The 19,200-nt window shown below is 43.1% G+C and overlaps 1 protein-coding gene across 5 annotated transcripts in view; it reads left to right on the top strand.

The window, feature by feature from the left end:
* schip1 (schwannomin interacting protein 1) overlaps positions 1 to 19,200 on the top strand; it is a 45,287-nt gene that overhangs the window by 25,233 nt on the left and 854 nt on the right. For 2 of the 5 annotated variants that reach the window (XM_030066610.1, XM_030066612.1), the window contains 6 exons: positions 7,583 to 7,701; positions 11,319 to 11,436; positions 13,440 to 13,637; positions 17,026 to 17,149; positions 18,867 to 18,960; positions 19,107 to 19,158. In XM_030066610.1, coding sequence (XP_029922470.1) covers positions 7,583 to 7,701; positions 11,319 to 11,436; positions 13,440 to 13,637; positions 17,026 to 17,149; positions 18,867 to 18,960; positions 19,107 to 19,158 — 705 coding nt within the window. Of the gene's footprint in view, positions 1 to 208; positions 634 to 7,582; positions 7,702 to 11,318; positions 11,437 to 13,439; positions 13,638 to 17,025; positions 17,150 to 18,866; positions 18,961 to 19,106 lie in introns of those variants that run through there. The other 3 variants (XM_030066611.1, XM_030066609.1, XM_030066607.1) reach the window with 3 other exon arrangements.

Here is a 19,200-nt window from a genome sequence, read left to right as displayed (position 1 = left end):
GTTGGCACACACACACACACTATGGCTGACCTATGGCTGCGGTGTCTCTTTCCAAACTGGTTGAGAGCAGCTGCTGTCCTCACGTCAGGGTGTGAAAACGGAAAAAAACACCAGAGGAGCTCTCTCTCCCTCTCTCTCTCTCTCTCTCTCTCTCTCTCTTTCTCTCTCTCCCTCTCTCTCTCTCTCTTTCTCTCTCTCTCGTCCGCCCTGGCCAGAGGGGTGGAAGGTAGGGAGGGTCTAAAGGGGCCTTACCTCCGACCATTGTGCTTTCAGTCCTGCGGGACAGGCAGAACTACAGAGGAAAAGCACTGGAGAGAGAGGAGGTTAGTCATAGATCACGGCTGAGAATCTAGAAAGAGAGAGAGACAGTATCGCAGCATGTAAGACAGAGAGAGAGAGGTTGTATATTACCGTCTGACCATGGTGACCAGGGGGAGTTGGCTATGAATCCGCTGCGTTCTGAATGGACCCAACCTCGGGGTGTCAGTCCAGACTAACCCACTGACAGGGGAGTAGGGAGGTGAAGAGAGGGAGGGAAGGATGAGGGAGGCACTGGATAACATGGATTGTGGTGGAATGGATGATGTCATCAGGCAAGCGTCCGGCCTCTACCTCACTGACGACTACAAAGAGGTAAAGGATAGCCTAAAGTGTGTGTGTGTGTGTGTGTGTGTGTAATTCCTTGTGTAGGTGTGCACTTGTAACTCTGCTTGAAACTATTGCCAACCACAGAGAAAACATTACAGGCTGATGTCAATTGAAAGGTCAATGCAAAAAGAGAGGTGGAATATTTTCGGTGAAACGGATCACTGGATGATAATATCCTGATATCATATCAATATCAAGATATGACACGAGATAGCATCTGGGATTTTGGATGGCATAATATTGTGATATGGCATAAGTGTTTTCTTCTCCTGGTGTTAAAACTCTTGTGTGTAAATATCTAAAAGCACCAACTATTGAGGTATTCGGTCATAGATATCATATTTAATGCAAAATCATTAGCATTTGCCAAGTTTGTGAACATGCCCACACACATGCACACACATTTAAACTCTGTACTGCTCCTTAGTGCCTACCAGTATTATGGCTTAATATGGGTGTGTGCAGCTATGTATCACAACCTAGGGCTTGTGACTGACGTAATGCTGAGAGTTTGGGTATTAAAATGCTCAGATATGTGGGGCAATGCTGTGGCGTAATGGCATGAGCAAGTGGGATTTTTGCTTCAGCATTTTTCCTATCTTTCGGAAAAACACACATACACACACACACACACAGACCCCTTTGAGACTTCTGTCTCGCTTACACATGCATATATAAAGATGGGTAAAAACAGAGAGAGAGCTCAAATGTCGCTCTGGCAGCCGTTGTCCTGTCTAAATCCACTTCATGCTCCTCACCTTGGCTCCCTCCCTTTGTTTTTTCCTCTCTCACAACATCACCCACCCCCACTTCCTTCAATCCACCCCCTCTCCCCCCTCATTTTTTGTGCTCCTTGGTCACCCTCTGACTGACAGGAGCAGCCCTGCACTGACCCGTGGTTGAACTGTATGACGGGTCAAGGGTCAAGTCCCTTATCTGGGATGGAATGCTGCGCTGCCTAGACAGCCAGGTTTCAGATAGCGTGCTGAGAGAAGAGGGGCTCTCTCTCTCTCACACACACACACACACACACACACACACACACACACACACACACACACATGCACACAATTTTATCCTCTGCATACACAGTGTGAACTGTGTGTACTGTAAATTGATATACACACACTGGAAGCTACATTTGCCAAAAAAAAAAAAATGCACCAGTACATTCTCTGTCTTAGTCAAGTCCACAGGAGGAAGTAACTAATTACATTTACTCATGTCACTGTAACTGAGTAGCTTTTTTGTATACTGGTAGTTTTTAAAGTATTTTTAAATTTTCCTTTTGTTCAAGAAGCCTATTTTTTTCCTAGAGCTCAGATTTTTCTTTCACTGAAAAAGTCTGAAGCTTTTCACAGTGAACACTCAGTCAGCAGAGATGAGAGGAGTAATCTGGCTTTACCTTGTTAGTGCCTGTATTTTTTTTTTTTTTTTTTTTTTTAAATTTCCAATTACACAAATCTAGTATGAACTTTTGAATGCATCCTTTTAGAATTGAATGGAAGAGACTGCATCTAAGAAAGCTGCTGTTTCTAAAAATGTAACCCAGTAACTTTTCTCCAGAAAACTGGGTAATATATTAATTTCATTGTTATTTCACTGACTAGAAGTAGAAATTAGAAATTATCAGAGAATTTGTAAGAATGAATATTTATGGGTTTCACTCTCTCTGTTAATCTGCCAGTATAGACAGTTATGGATAACTAAATCTTATCAGATGGGGATCCCTGGGACTGCATCTGATCAAATACAGGTCCATGACCTGATGTGTATCAGGTTGGGGGTCCTAGACATTGAAAAGGCTGAGAGCCACTACTTTATACTTGTACTTCACTAGATTTTACTTCTCAGTAAAACATCAGGAAAATTAACAATACTTCTACTTGAGTAGCAAATTCTTTCCAACACTTGTCAAGTCTATCAGGACATGCACGTGCATGAAAGAATGTAAACTAAGAAACTGTACAGCTCAGTCAAAACACACACACTCACACACTCTCAGTGAAGACATAGTGACCTTGTTTCTCTGTTTGTGAAGCTATGAGCTCAGCAGCAGCTCTCAGTCAGGCCTGGAAAACACATCAGAGTGAGTCCTCTGTTTGGACTCCTAACAGCACACACAGATGGCTAGTCTGCTCACACACATGCGCACTGGCAGTCACACACAAACACACACACACACACACACACACACACACACACACACACACACACACACACACACACACACACACACAGTTAGCATACTCAAAAACAGTCTCACTCTCAAACACTTTCACAAACCTGATCAGTTTTATTCAGATGCACGATAATGTCATCATGTCTGAGCGGACAAATACCCTTTGCTCGCAAGATGTTTTGTGTGTGTGCAGTGTGTGAGTGTGTGTGTGTGTGTGTGTGAACACTGGCTTCTTGTCTTCAACCAGGGACTGAGGTCTCCATCAACCCCTTATTGCAGCCAGTGAAAAGCCTCCATTGTGCAGAATGAGTTCAAACTCTGACTGAGGAATGGAAAGAAACAGGAGACAGGGGAAAGGAATATTGGTATATGAAGGTGGGGTGATATTTTCAAAAGGACACGATCCTTTTTTTAGAAACAGAAGGAAGGCTGAGAGGGGGACCTGAGTAGAGAAAATAAAGAGGAGAAGGCCCCTTGCAGGCCAGCAGCGTTACATCTCACATCTTAACCACGACACCATCAGGCCACATTAAGACATCAATTTCAGTGAAAGCACAGCTTATTAATTCATCTTCCCTTTCAATTATAGATTCTCGGGGAAAATGTGAAGACTCAAAACAAGCACCCTGCCCTCCATCCCCGTTGCTCAATCACCCACTGGGCTTATGGATGAATGGGTGCAGTGCCGAGTAGAGGAGGGAAGAAAATGTCTTTATCAATGAAGGGTTTTCAGCTGAGGAAATTGCTTGGTGAATTTGAGGAAAAACACAAATTAGCCCGATTGTGTTCCCCCAAATCTAATTTGGATAGTGACAGCTCTGGTGCTCAAGGCCAGGGAATGTCACTCACTCACACACACACACACACACACACACACACACACACACACACACACACACACACACACACACACACACACACACACACACACACACACACAGAGAGAGAGAGCAATCTGGAATGTGAAGAGTAGCCACAATGATGTAGATTGATGCAAAGCGTTGTTTGTTTGGGGAAGATGGAGACAGACAGTCTATCACCTCTGACTGACAGAGGTGATAGAAAGGAATTAGTAAGAGGAAAGAAAAAGTAGAAAAGAAAAAAATTTCAAACGATAGATGGACACAAGGCAGAGAAAAGAATGCAGGACAGTAGGAGAGGTAGCAGAAGGTATTTACTATTCACACCTCCTCCACACAGCGATGTATCCAACACCTCCTTGAGTGGTTTATGGGACCACCATGATGAGGTTTGTACAGCCAGCCCAACCACCCTCACACACACACACACAACACACACACACACACACACAACACAAACATGCCATATAACAGATGTTTATACAAAGTCAGCTGGTTGTGTTGGCAGGCAGCTGTGAGATGTAAAGACGTCTTAGTGATACCAACCTGCTACCTGCTAACTTCTGAGGCGAGAGCTCTGACCTTCAGCAGATCATTCCACATTTAGTTCTGGGAGTGTAATGTTGGTTAAGAGTTGTGATTTCAGCAACATCAGCTAAGTCATGCCTCAGCCATGCCTAAGTCACATTTTCTAGGGCTGATCTCAATTCACACCAATCTCATCGCCAGTGGAAATGCTACATTTCACCCAAACAGCACATCAAGCGCACATAATAAAACTTAAAAAACAGCAGTGAGTTTAACAAGTTGTTTTTATGGCTGCATGACATACCTGGCCCATCCATGTGCATACTAACAGGTTTTAGCCAGATATGCTTATGATATTTTAAGCACTGAGCTGCTGACTCAGCTGTTGCCACCAGTGGCAAATGAAAACTTTTGGAGCAGCACAGACTCCCTCTGCACCAAATATGAAACTGGACTTAATCTGTGATCGGCTGTGAAAAACTGCAAACATATCCAAAGGGAAGTGTCAATGGCAGATGGACAACATGCCCACACTACTAATGTTCTGCTGAATGCTGCAAATTGACTCGCTTGTTGGCACTTTGTTTTTGATTTCTCCGTTGAAACAGCAATTGGCCTATCACTTATGATCTCTTTCGAACATTTATCTGCCATTGTAATTGGTAGCTGATTGGTCATGGCTGGTTCTAAAGAGTAAGTGGCTGCCCCAAAAGCTTTGCCATAGGTTTCCTGTGTGCGCGGATTGATTGGTTTATTTGGAGGGAGTCATGAAAGGTTTAAATACGTAAAGCAACTCCTCCACAGTCGGCAGACAACCCTCAAGAGAAAAAGTGTGTGTGGTCTGTCATTAGGGAAGTAAGAAAGTCGACCTGAATGTTGATGTTGCTGTGTCTCAGTATTCTCATGCAGAACCTCCCCTCAGCCTTTCAAAATGCGAACTATGTGAAACTTCCTTCCCGCCTGCAGCTCAGGACACCCCCGCACCTTTTGTTTTGCAGTTCTCACCACACATGAGGGCAACAAACAGTTAACAATGCCCGGTGAACCACCACCCCCTCTTGTTTTTTAACCATAGCTGAATAACTATTGTTTTACAACGGACTGAACTTCAGTGCTGCTGCTCTGCCCTGCCAGCTGGACTGGGTAAAGCCTCTCGGTGGAGTAGCTTGACTGACAGTGTGTCAGGTCTGCAGTGGTCAGGTTTGTATGAATGATGTGTGTGTACATAAATGTGTATGAGTGGGCTGTGCTCCACATCACAGGCTGGTGTTGTGCCTCTGGAGCAATGAATTGGAACTCTCAAGTGTGTTCAACTTGACTCTCCAGGCTCCCTTGTCAAACAAGTAGACATACTGTATACACACACGCGCACACACACACACACACACACACACACACTCACACACATACTATGGAGCAGTGCCAATCCCACTCCTCTACATACCAGTGTGTGTGCGCGTCTGGCACTGCCAAGTGTGTCTTGTGGGCTCTTGTGTGGAGTGGGATTATGGTAATTTGTCCTTGGTGAAGGCACTCGCACCGAAGCCAGCACACAATTGTCAGGAGAGACCGACAGAGAGGAGAGGAAGGAGCAAGGGAGTTGAGATGGAAAGAAAAAATCAGTGGGAGTGAGGTGAAGGTGTAATGAGAGACTGGGGGAGGGAAGATGGGAACGAGCTGAGGGGAGACAGACAGACAGGGAAGTGGAAATGGAAAGAGATGACTGGAATTGGGGATAATGAGAGAAAGAGAGCAAGATAAAGGACTGAAGCTGGACCAGGTGAGTAAAGAAGGGATGAAGATGTGAGCAAAACAGGCAGGGTTAAGTGAAAGAGCGCGATAACAGGAGAGAGCGGGATTGAGGTTACTCTGTGGCCCAAGGCCGTCAGCAGCTCTTTCCTCCTCATCGCCGTCTCTCCCGAGCACTCCACCTTCTCCCTCTCCTTCTGCACGCCTTCACTTCTCCCCCTCTTTTCTAAAGCTCTACTCTCCCCCTCTCCTTCAGTCTGAAAGGCCCGCCGTTTTCTTTTCTGTGTGAGAGAAGGGGAGGAGCAGTCCAGTATTAGGCTGGCTGACCGTGTGTGTGACAGACTAAAAGCCTATTGTGTTGCTCTCTCAGTGGCACAGGGAGAGGGTCAATATTTCACCCCAAACATGCTCTTAAAGACCCCCCCATCCTTGGAGAAGCTTTTCTTAAGCCGTAGTGCCCCGACTGCAAGCTTAGGCCTGTGAGAGAGTTCTACAATAATATGGACCTTAAAAACTGCCGGACAAGAGAACAATTTAATTCCTCCCTTTTGATGAGAGAAAATATGTGTGTGTGTGTGTGTGTGTGTGTGTGCGCGCAGACTTGTGTGAGGCAGTCCGTCGCCATGCGGGACGCTCATTAGCTGTGTGCACCTCAGTGGGGTGTGTTTACCTGCTCTCGGCCCAGACGAAGCGTCCTGTGGGGATTGGTGTGTGTGTGTGAGAGCACGTGTGAAGCGCTGCCAAGGCTGGAGCAGCGCTGAGTTAGGAATTCTGGGTTGGGAACAGGCCAAGCGGTACAACACAGGAACAGAGGATCACTGGTGTTCTTGAAGATGTAGGCGCGTAGGAAGCAGGTCTCACTGTTTGTCCTTTTGGATTTCGATATAAACATTCCTCTTCTTATATATTTATGGTGAATTCTGATGTCTCTATAGGAATAGGCCTGTTGGGTGTGAGTGTGTGAGATGATTTGAGGTCCTGGAGTTCTTTCTGGTCGGTCTCTGAAACAGTAGCACCACCTCTTGGTGAACACTGGCATCACCAACATGCAGGATATCCCTCCTCCAATATTTCATCCTGTTTCCTTCCAGTTCATCAGCTGACTCCACACTTTGGGTTACAGCTTGTTAAGATGACACTGAACCTCAGGCTGTAAATTAAGAAGCTGTTGCTGATGCTATTAATAAGCTTACCGATGCTCAGCAGTGACAGAATATGATCAAGTTTACATACTACATGTAGGACCAAATTACGCTATAGTGGCGAAAACGATTTATCATTCTGACTCGTGTGTACCAAACAATTATATGTTTAGGGCTCAAAACAGATTTAAAAAAATAATAATAATGAAATTATTTCCAAATTATGAATCCATTTTTATTAAATGAAAAAAAAAAAAAAAAACTTTTCCTGCAATGCTATGTCCACATTTTTTCAACAAAAGTCATCAGGTTTAAGCAATTTGGAGTATAAATAAAAGACAGTTCAAAAAAACTCAAGTAAAATCAGGAAAGGTTCTCTGATAAAAAAAAAATATGTTTAAGAAGGGACGTAAACGAAGTCACTGACTCAGCCGACCAAAATATTTAACTTCTGTCTCTCCTTGTGTTTGCAGGCCCAAAAGAATGAGAGGGAGTCCATTCGGCAGAAGCTGGCCCTGGGCAGTTTCTTCGACGATGGGCCAGGCATCTATACCAGCTGCAGCAAGAGCGGCAAGCCCAGCCTGTCCTCTCGGTAAGACCTCTGACCCGACGGCCACAAGGCTCTGATTGTTTGGTCTTTCTAGGAACCTCATCAGCTGATGGAAAAGCAAGTGACTCACAATCCTATCTGTCTTGTTGTTCCTTTATCAAAACTTTGCTTACTGGGCTTCCCGCACAAAATGAAAGCAGCACCTCAAATTAGAAAGAACATGACCATAAGTTGTAGACGGCTATTGTGAGAATTACCGCAGGGGATTGACATTTCAGTAAAGCTCAATGCGCTCGGTGTAGATCCATGTGATGGGTACCTGTGAGGAATAACATCCTTTCAGAAAGTGATAGACAGACAGAAAGAGACAATGGCATGAGGCAAAAGAGGATTTGTGCAATGTGAATGGGCTGAGTTACATAATCAACCCACATGGTTCTCACTTCCCAAAACATGGTGCGCGCAGACACACACACACACACACACACACACCCACACACACACATGTGCATGCATAAACAGTTTCCTACACTTTACTGTACTGGAAAAAGTTGTTCAGAAAATACGCCAGTGTTCCCTGTGTTCCTGTGATCTGAATCATGTGCATCTCCAAATATTTAGCAACATTTGGATGACTGACTGTGATGTTAAATCCCACATGCGGGGAAATTGTCAGATGTCAGTCCACTCTTTAAAATGTGGTCTCATTTTCACCTTAATTTTATTTTCATTTGTCAACACATCTGTGTGTCTTCTTTGTAACAGCATTACATTTGTGTTACTTTTCAGCCCAGATAATATATAAATAACCACCAGTGCTGGAAATAAGAAATAACATTACCTGTTATTATTGGTGTAACGGTTCACCTAACCCACAGTTCGGTTCAAACCTCGGTTTTCAAAAACTACTAAAGAAACGTTTTGAAAACTTCTAGAAAAAAAGAACGGGGTTTTTAATGACCCAGTTGTCAGTGATATAATGTCCAACCATCTGTAGTTACTGCAGTGAACTCGCAGTCCTCTTGTAGTTTAGCCTTCACGTCTTCGTAATGTTTAGGCAGCACATTTTGGCTGAAATGTGGTCGACCGGGCGCGTCATGTCGCTGTTCCAGGACACTTAGCAAATGTCTGAATTAAGCATTATTGTAATAATGTATGTAATAATGCGATTACCCAACTACTACCAACAAAATAAAATGTATAATCAAAATGTATTCACATTGTGGGCATTTCGCTCTCAAAATATAAAAGTTTCAGTGGAAATACATGAGCTCTGACGTTAACTAGTCCCCGTCAGCCAGCCAACTTGGGCCTATTGTGTTTTGTATGATTTCCCCAAACTGGATAAACACCGCATGTAACAACACAAAACTGCTCTGCTACCTCAGTCATGTTGTAACTAGAATATGCGCTGGAAAAAATAATTTTTTTCATGGACTGATAGTTATATTTCTGCCAATTTCTCGGTCATTTTTAAGCTAGCAGGTGCCGTGACAGCGACTCACCAACACAGCTGATCTTTATCTACAACCAACTTATATGAACAGTTATATTTAAATATAGGCTACTTCTTTCCAGTGTCAACAACAACAAACATCTATCTTTTAATAAACTCACCGGCAGACGTTTCATTTCAGCTGGGGGTGTGGCACTCCAAGTTAACGGTAGCTCCTGTTAATGTGGCTGAGCAGCAGAAGTTGAACTATCTGCCCGGTGTGTGTCAGGTCGTCTTGTAGACATTTGACGGCCCAAGACGTTGACCGGACCGTACCGGCTTCATTTCCTGACCTCTCCGGCTGATCCGGCTCTTCACTCGTCACTCTCGCGTATCTCTCCTTTTTCTGTTCTGTCTTGTCTTCCTCGTTCAGCCTTTTATCCAAACTTAGGTAGCCAAATAAATCAAAATCGACAACCAAGCGGTCCATTATGCAGGCGAACAAAGTTGACAGCGCCTTTTGATGCGGGTTTCAGTGAAATGTTTCTCGTTACCATGGAAACCGCACAGACTTGGGCAATAAGATGTAGGCGGAGTAATATTTTCAGTGATGAGGTTTGTAAGCGTTATTACACAAGAGGGTGTGCTTGACCGTCATTATTGTGTTGACAGTGATGCGGCCGTTTGATAATGTCCGTCCTCACTGATATTAACAGTGAAGCCAAAGTGAACCGAGGTTCGGGAAGACGGAATGAGTTTCTAAACCGAAATCCTTTGGACCGAGGTTTTCTGGTTCGGTCCAAAACCGTTACACCCCTCCCTGTTATATTACTTTCACTTTGTTTTAAAAGCAATGTGGCTAGTAGGTAATGGTGATAGACTTAAGTCCACATGACCAACAGAAGACATCAGAATAATGACAGACACACAAGGTTATATTTGTTACAAGGTTTGTAACAAATATAAAGCCTAGAGCATTAAATTCCAGCTTTCAAAGTCATATTTTCTGCTTTGTTGGGTTATTCATATGCATTGCACTTTAACTCCAGTACCTCTGGCATGACTTGAAGGCAGGAGAAGTTGAAGAGAATGCTTGGATAAATATTAAGCCAGTAAAGAGGCTGAAGAGACTACAGAGGGGAAACTAACAGATGATGTATGAGATGAGTAATGGTCATTTGATTGCTGAAATTGGAACAGCAATGCCTTATTTACCCTGTTACAGGAAAAAGCAATGTGGTAACAGGAACAGAAAACTTTTTAACATGTCACCCCAAACACTGATACCAAAAACTGTTTATTTATTTGTTTTATGTATTTATTTTTAATTTATTTTATTTTGTGACTAGCATACCTATGAGGTGCTGAAAAGATAACAGATGCGTGGTGTCCCAGTGTATAAAAGCATGATATATTTCTTTGCAGAGTCTAATCATAAACATATGGTCTTTTATATGTTCTTGACTTGAAAACCCGCCTGCCTGCATGCTTGAATTGTCCTTGTCATGCAGAAATGCAAACACTGCAGCAGCTCCCAGGTTTTAATAGGTACAAGTTACAGAGAGCTGTTGGATGCTACCTCTCCTGAAAAAAAAAAAAAAAAAAAAAAAACAATCGACCACTCGGGTCTGATTCAGTCAGGACTGATTGGATCTATGCTGTGTAATCGATCACCTCTGTTTGTAATTACTGCATTGAATAAGCGGAGTATTGATCCTCGGTGGGTTGGATCCACATCTAGCAATATTCTGCTCCTCCGTGGCCCAAAATGCCCCCATCAGTCCCAGGCAGATTGGATCAGACATACCGGAGGAATCCTCTCAGGCCAATCCATGTTGAAGACAAGAGGGACGATGATTAGAAAAACAAGGCCTCATTAAATTTATCCTGGGCCAGCGCTAATCTGAGGAGCGGTGAGGGCAGAGCAGTAGATGGGCTCTCCCACTGGCCTTTCTCTCTGATAGTATACATACAGTGTGTACACACCCATGCTATTTTCTATGCACAGCCATTTAAATGCATTATCAAGTCAAAGCCCTCTGTTGAACTCTTCACAGGTTATGTGTATTTGCAGAAGCAGCGTTGACCTTGCTGCCCACTTTGGCTCTGGTCCTAGTCAATTACTGCGGAAACAGCGAATGGCGAACTGACCCGACTGTCCCATCTATGCTAATAGCGAAATCGTCTCCTCTCTCATTCCTTCTCTCCCTCTGTTTATTCCCAGGCTGCAGAGCGGGATGAACCTACAGATCTGTTTTGTCAATGACAGCGGCAGCGACAAGGACAGTGATGCAGACGACAGCAAGACAGAGACCAGTCTGGACACACCTCTGTCTCCCATGGTATACACTGACATACACTTCCATTCACCTACAGTTCAACACACATGATTAATAGGCTGAGTGTTTTCTCCACGGATGCCAAAGTCTGGAAATCACTAGGGAGATGTATGATATCACATACAGTCAGGTTGAACAATTCATTGAAATATTATCAAAATCACAATACGCCCAACTGCAATATCCAAGTCACTGCAGCCGAAATTCTTTGATCATGTAAAATGTATGACAAATCCTGTTATTAATTTATTTTTGGTGCTGCAGAGATGCCCTTGCTTACAAATTGTAGTCTCCATATTTAAAGAAACATACACTATTTGGACAAAAGTACTGGGCCACCTGACATCCCATTCTAAATCCATAGGTATTAATATGGAGTTGGTCCCCCTTTGCAGCTAGAACAGCTTCCACTCTGCTGGGAAAGCTTTCTACAAGATTTTGGAGTGTGTCTATCGGGATTTTTGCCTGTTCATCTTGAAGAGCATTTGTGAGTTCAGACACTGATGTTGGACGAGAGTTCATCCCAAAGGTGTTGGATGGGGTTGAGGTCAGGGCTCTGTGCGGGCCAGTCAAGTTCTTCACACCAAACTCACCCATCCATGCCTTTATGGAGCTGCTTTGTGCACTGGGGCTCAGTCATACTGGGAGAGAAAAAGGTCTTCCCCAAACTGTTCCCACAAAGTTGGAGGCAGAGAATTGTCCAAAATGTCTTGGTAATCTGAAGCATTAAGATTTCCCTTCACTGGAACTAAGGGGCTGAGGTCAACCCCAGAAAAATAAGCCCATAGCATTACCCTTCCCTCCACCAAACTTTACAGTTGGAACAATGCAGTCAGGCAGGGAACGGCGCCAAATCCAAACTCATCCATCAGACCACCAGATGGAGAGTTTTTGAGTATTTGAGCCAAATAGAGGGTTTTTGTGCTGATGTCAAAGCCGGAGGAGGTTTGGAGCTCTGCAGTTACTGAGTCAGCAGAGCGTTGGTGACTTTTATGCGCCTCAGCGCTCTGCGACCCCGCTCTGTAACTTTACGTGGTCTGCCACCTGGTGGCTGAGTTGCTGTGGTTCCTAAATGCTTCCACTTTGCAATAATACCACTTACGGTTGATGGGGGAATATCTAGGGGGGAAGAGATTTCAAAAAACTGATTTGTTGCAACAGTGGCATCCTATTACATTACTATTACAATACCACGCTCCACCACTGTAATAGTACCATTCTTTGTTTGTAAAGGCAAACTGCATGACCAGGTGCTTGATTTTATACGCCTGTGGCAATGGGACTGAATTCAGTGATTAAGAGGTGTGGCCCACTACCTATGTCCATATAGTGTATTTGTTTGGAACAGACATCAGCAAAAATATCAACAGTGTTTAAACTGTGACTCATATCACAATCAGAGCATCTGTAAAAATACTTTTTTTTTTTTTTACCCCATCGTTCAGCCCTAGTATACAGGACTCACAGACTATTAATGAGTTGTGCTTGTGATCGTGATATAAAGAGAAGGGAGGAGGTATTCATTATGAATCAGAGAGATAGCTGTCGCTTAGTGGGAATATGATTCTCTTTGCTCACGTTTTCTGGACCGTTAACCAATCCACTGGCAGTAAATGAGAGGTGAATTGGAATATGCTCGCTAAGGCTACGGATGGCTGACCACATTAACCTCCTGTCAGCCTGAGACACATTTAACAGAAAGCGGGAGAGAGAGAGAATTATCATCCCTTTACATGTTCATCCTTGCTGCCCTCAGCTCCCTGTCTATGTACGATGATATTCCTGTCAGTGAATATAATGTACACACGAAAATACCAAGAGCACACTGACATTAATCTTCTGACTTAAGTCTTTCTTATCATTCCCTCCCTCCATCTCTCCGTACCTCTGCCGTCTACTGCACCTTCTGCTCCATGCTACTCCCTCATTTCGTATCCTGCTCACTCCCTCTGTCACATATTATCCCCCCTCAACCTCACTTGTCTTTTTTTCTCTCCTCCCTGCAGTCCAAGCAGAGTTCGTCCTACTCAGACAGGGACACCACAGAGGAGGACTCGGAGTCTCTGGAGGACATGGACTTCCTGAGCCGACAGAAGAAGCTGCAGGCGGAGGCCAAGCTGGCCCTGGCGATGGCCAAGCCCATGGCCAAGATGCAGGTGGAGGTGGAAAAACAGAATCGCAAGAAGTCCCCGGTGGCGGACCTGGTCAGTAACAAGAGCTCCAGCAAAAAGCTCAAACATCAGTGTAGTCAGCTTTTCAGAAAATGAAAAAAACAAGGCTCATGTTTAAATGCCAAACCAGAAACAAACAAACTGTATGAGAGCTTAAAGGAACGGTTCACCCAAAATACAAAAAAGACTTTTTTTCCCACTCACTCTTAATGCAGTTTACCCAGGCCCAGATTTGTACTCGTTTTGGGTAGATAGATACAGTTTGCTGGGTTTATTAAAGGAATACTCCAACATTTTGACCTACCCAGCCTGAGACAATATGTTCAATACCATTTTCACCTGTCCTTTTTTATGGGTAGCGATTTGTGTTACCTTAACATAAAGACTGAAGTCTTCGTGAAATGCCACCCGTAAGAACTGAACCACTGGATATACAGAGGTGACAATGGTGTTGAACATCTTGTCTCAGTCTGCGTAATTCGGAAAAAGGGTATTTCACCAAAATGTTGGAGTGTTCCTTTAAGCAGGAAATAGTTTCCTACAAAACTCTTCACCCCTCAGTATTGTGGGATTTGTCCACAAACCAGTGCCCATCCAGCTCCGTTGCCTTTGTCTTGCTGGTAGACCAGGAAGGTCGTGGCAGACACAAAGCCTTGCCAAATCACACACAGGCTATGTGGATGGTTACACCGCTTTAGGCCTGAGTGAGGAAAATATCTTTTTTTTTTCGTATTCTGGGTGACCTGTTCCATTAACGAGTTTTGAAGATGTTGTGATGATGTCACAACCCTCCCTCCCCCCTTCCTCTTCGTCCTCTTCACCCATTAGGAGAAGGAGCAGTGATGACGACTATCTTCATCATTATTTCATCCATTTTTATCTGCCCCGTTGCTCCCTCAACAGCACGCACACACTTACTCACAGATTTACACACACTTTATCTCCACCTTGGCTGCCAGGCAGAAGCCTTTACTTATTCAGAGCAGAGAGGGGCAGCTCGTCCGGGCCCATCGATAATTCATACACCGGAAAGCATTGACGTCGGTGTTCAGGGACGCAGTGGTGCTCAGCAGTCAGAAGACATCACTGTCACATCAGGACAGAACACAAGGCCACAATTAAGCTTACATTATGGCAAAGCTACTTCTGCTAAACTCCTCCTTCAAACACTGCAAAAAAAATCTCTATCTTAACAAGAATTTCTTCTTATTCAATTTTAAAATCTTGATTTTTCTTAAAACAATTGAAAAAATCTGCCAGTAGGATGAGATAATCCCATATTGGCCAACCTGGAGAGTCCAGTAATAGAACAACATTAGAAATTTGTCTTTGAAAAGTACACATTCAGAAAATACTGTACCATTTCATTTGTAGGCCCTTTATATATATAACAATGAAAAAGGAAGTAATAACTGATTATGCGAAAAACAGAAGTAGATCTAAATATATAAGCCATAACAACCTCTGGATCACATGCTGCTGTCTGCAGTTTACCAAGTCCTTTAACATGATTTATGACAAAGCTTATTTTGCCTAAATTAAATAATTTATTGAATCATCCAGATCACAGGCAGAATAGAGGCAGTTGGCCTAATTGTGTTTTCAGTGTAGACGCCAGTAAGGTAACCATGGAGACTGCATTTCGGTGCAGTGCATTTTAGTGGCTGTTTGGCAGCAACAGTGATAATATGGGTCCAAGACATTTTGTGTTACTGTTTGTAACACGTACAGTAAATGGGCAGATTTAGAAATTTGATCAAAGTATAGGAGAATATTCGGAGGAATGAAACTCTGAGAGAACAGCAGGAGAGCGGGATGAAAATCTGGAGTCTCCTTGGAAAATCATGAGAGTTGGCAAGTATGGATAATCCCACTTGTTTCCAGTGCAGTTTCAGTATAAATATGTGGAGACAACGCAAAATAACACAGATCAACCCACTAGTATCAAGACAATGATGCTTGATTCAAGAACATTCTGGGGAAAAAGTGCGTTAGCATTGGGAACAAGTGGGATTATCTCATCCCGCTGGCAGGTTATTTATTTTGCTGCGAACAATCACTCCATCATTACAGCATCTTGCAGCATCGTGTTTACAAGCTTGTTTGCATTTTGTCAGTGTAAATGGTATGATTGGTGTGCCACTGAAACTCAGAGCAGTCAGCAGACCAGTCTGACCTTCGCTCTCTCATCGCCCACTTTGTTTCTTTCGTCATTTCATGTCCCTCTCTCTCTCTCTTCCTCTCTCTCTCTCTGCGGCACACAATTACTCACTGGGGCTGCTCTCTCTGCTCTGAAACTGTGTCGCATGGCAGTGTGGTATCCTGTAGCCTCTAGCACAGTTGCATCACTGCCAATGTGAAAGTGAAAGAGGGGGTGAGAAACAAGCGAGAAGAGCTAGCCACACACCCACACACCCACACACCCACACACACACACACACTTACACAATACATAATAAATCCAGTGGCACATGCACTGGTTTTCTCACGAACATTTTTGCCAAGACATGAGATGGAAGAGGGAGGGAGACAGAAAGTGGGTGTTGCGGGGAAAGAAAAAGTGACAAAACATGAAGCAAGGTTGGATTTTCAAGCAGCTGATGACGGCTCAAGCAGGGTGATATACAAATAGCATGGCAAACCAAAAGCAAAATCTCTGTCCATAAGTGTATAAAGAAATCATGATTCTCTGTCCTTCATTACATGTAGCAACACTTGTGGGCCGGCATCACATGATGTAGAGTCAGCTGGAGAGCAGTCACAACCACACACACGCAGCAGAAACATGAGAGAAACTCAAATTCAGTTTGGACCTCATTGCGGTGTATGTACAGAGAGCACACAAGCAGCCAAAACAGCAAACAAAGCCTGAAACATTAACAGAACATGTTAAAAATAAATAAATGTTAGCTGCTTGTAATGACATTTGCTTGTGGTGAAAAGAAGAACAAAAACAAATCCTGTTTTGGACAGATTCATATTCTGGAACAGTGTGGTTGAGGCTTGTTCCTTCATGGCCGGTAATGTAGACTTTGCACAGTCAAGCAAAATATGAAAATATTTAATATTAATTCATGTGGAAAGATAGGGTCTCATTTTTTGGCATAAGATTAAATATTAAACAATTTCACTAGAACTGAATTTATGCACTGTCGCCAACGAAGAAGCAAAGCCTCATGGTTTAAAAGCCTGGGAAATGCTTGTGAAAAGAGAGATTTTTCTTGCAGTAAATTGAAGATCTGAACTGGGGGACAGTGAAGCCCATGAGACTGGCGGCACTCTGGCCACGAGTAGCAATAGCGGCCCCTGCTGGAGAGTTGGATCCTCACGCTGTCACCGAGTTCAGCATCTGTTAATCATATTGAACACGATGACTGGCAATGTATTTATGTTTGTCTGTGTTTGTGTGTTTTACTGGCAGCTTCCCCACATGCCTCATATTAGTGAGTGTCTCATGAAGAGAAGCCTGAAACCCACAGACTTGAGAGACATGACCCTGGGACAGCTCCAGGTTATAGTCAACGACCTGCACTCCCAGATCGAGAGTGAGTTTGAACACAAGTGCTCACACACACACACACACACACACACACTTACACTGTCACTAACCTCTACTTTCAGTCAGAGAAATGAGCAAGATAGTAAATGGGGAAAAAACCGCATACACACACACACACACACTGACCCCTACTCAGTGCAGTGGATGTGAAAGTGCTTTTATATATGACAGTCACTTCACAGAACTATAACAGTTAACAGCTTCCCCACAGCTTTTACAGTTACTGCACTATACACATCATTGATCCTGGTACTAGGGAATTGAACAATTTCACATTTTGAATAAAAACGCTCCAAAATCCCCATGACTCCAAAATCACAGACTTTCCCTTAAACCTCGTAAGCTTATGTCTCTTATTCTGTGGCATGGCTGAAGAAATAGGACCAATAGTTGGAACTTTTGATGATACAACACCACTGACAGAATTTCTCCCACACACGAGTCAAATGTTATTGTTACATGTGGGATGTAGAAACAAGCACATCACTGCTGCGTAGTCCCAGTGCCATCTATTTAATTATTTATTTATTTTGAAGGGCAGCATGTGGAAATTGAGATTTAGTCATTAAGCAGTCAGACATTTTCCTTCTGTGTTTCATTGACTTAACATAAAGTCTATCCATGTAAGTCCATGTAAGCTGAATCAGTTTTTTTTTCCTTCTTTATTAACCTTTAATCAACCAGGTAAAAGTCTCATTCAGATTAAAATCACTTTTGCGAATGAGATCTGGCCAGAAAAAAAACAAGAACACATTAAATATAAACACAAGGACAACAAAGAAAGGACTACAAAAAATGTGTTACACAGAAACATCTACTTAAATCAAAAAAAAAAAAAAAAAAAACTTTTGATTTAAAATAAACCTAATTTAAAACCTTGTATAGTCACCAGAATAAATGTTAATTACACAGAAAGGCACTGACCAATACTGTTAAATTCCAATTCCTTTAACGTTTAAACAAATTGACCATAGGATATGAAATCTGTCAGGGACCATAATATGAAAAGATAATTTGCTAAATATTAAATGGTTCATGATGTAATATTTGAAAAGTGAGAAAGAGTTTGGTCAGATTAAAGCATAATGTTAAGACTATTAATCATGTGGTTTTTTTTGTTTGTTTGTTTGTTTTGGGTTTTTTTTTTTTGGTTTTTTTTTGTATTGTAACTGTTTCTAGTGAATAAAACTATAGAGAAATTAAGATACCCCCCTGCCCCTCACCCCGCCACCACCACCACCCCAATTACTAATAGAAACATTACTTTTCTGATATTTTACTTTAGTAGACATATAACTGTAAAAATCTACTTAGTAAAACGACAAAATTACATCATTTAAAATGTACTCAGTTACTGAGTTACTTTTTAGATGCAATCTTTTCCATTCAGCTCTACAAGGACAAAAGTTTGGAAGTTCACAGTAAAAAGTCCCTCCGAAAAGTAAAAGCCAGATTGTTTCTTCACATCTGTGCTGACTAACTGTTCTCTGTGAAACGTTCTGTAGTTTGCCAATTTATGATGACCAAGTTGCTCATGTTTACAAAGAATAGACAAAAAGTGTGCTAAGTAAAATATAATATTGCTGCCTTAGAAATATTCAAAAACTACAATACACAAAAAAGCTACAGCAATATAAATGTTTTAACAGTAAAACACGATGTTTTCCCCTCATATCTCTGCCTCTCTGTCCTCTGGACTGCAGGCCTGAACGAGGAGCTGGTGCAGCTGCTGCTGATCCGGGATGAGCTGCACATGGAGCAGGATGCCATGCTGGTGGACATAGAGGACTTCACCAGGTATGGAGGCACTTACAGAGGAACTTTTGGAGCCTGTTCCCCTCCGTGCTCCCTGCCTTCGTCATCACTGTCTCACTGATCTGCTGGTGAACTTTCTGGCTGCATCTCTCACGTTCATTTTACCGTCTGTTCCCTCCCTTCCTCAGGCACGCCGAGAGCCAGCAGAAACATATGGCTGAGAAGACCCCTTCCAAATGAGATGTGTCGCCCTGCTCCGCCCCAGCCCGCCCCGCCCAAGCC

This window comes from Myripristis murdjan, chromosome 13, assembly GCF_902150065.1.
Source record: "Myripristis murdjan chromosome 13, fMyrMur1.1, whole genome shotgun sequence".
Lineage (NCBI taxonomy): Eukaryota > Metazoa > Chordata > Actinopteri > Holocentriformes > Holocentridae > Myripristis > Myripristis murdjan.
Note: the sequence above shows the minus strand (reverse complement) of the source record. Positions and strands in the feature narration are given on the sequence as shown.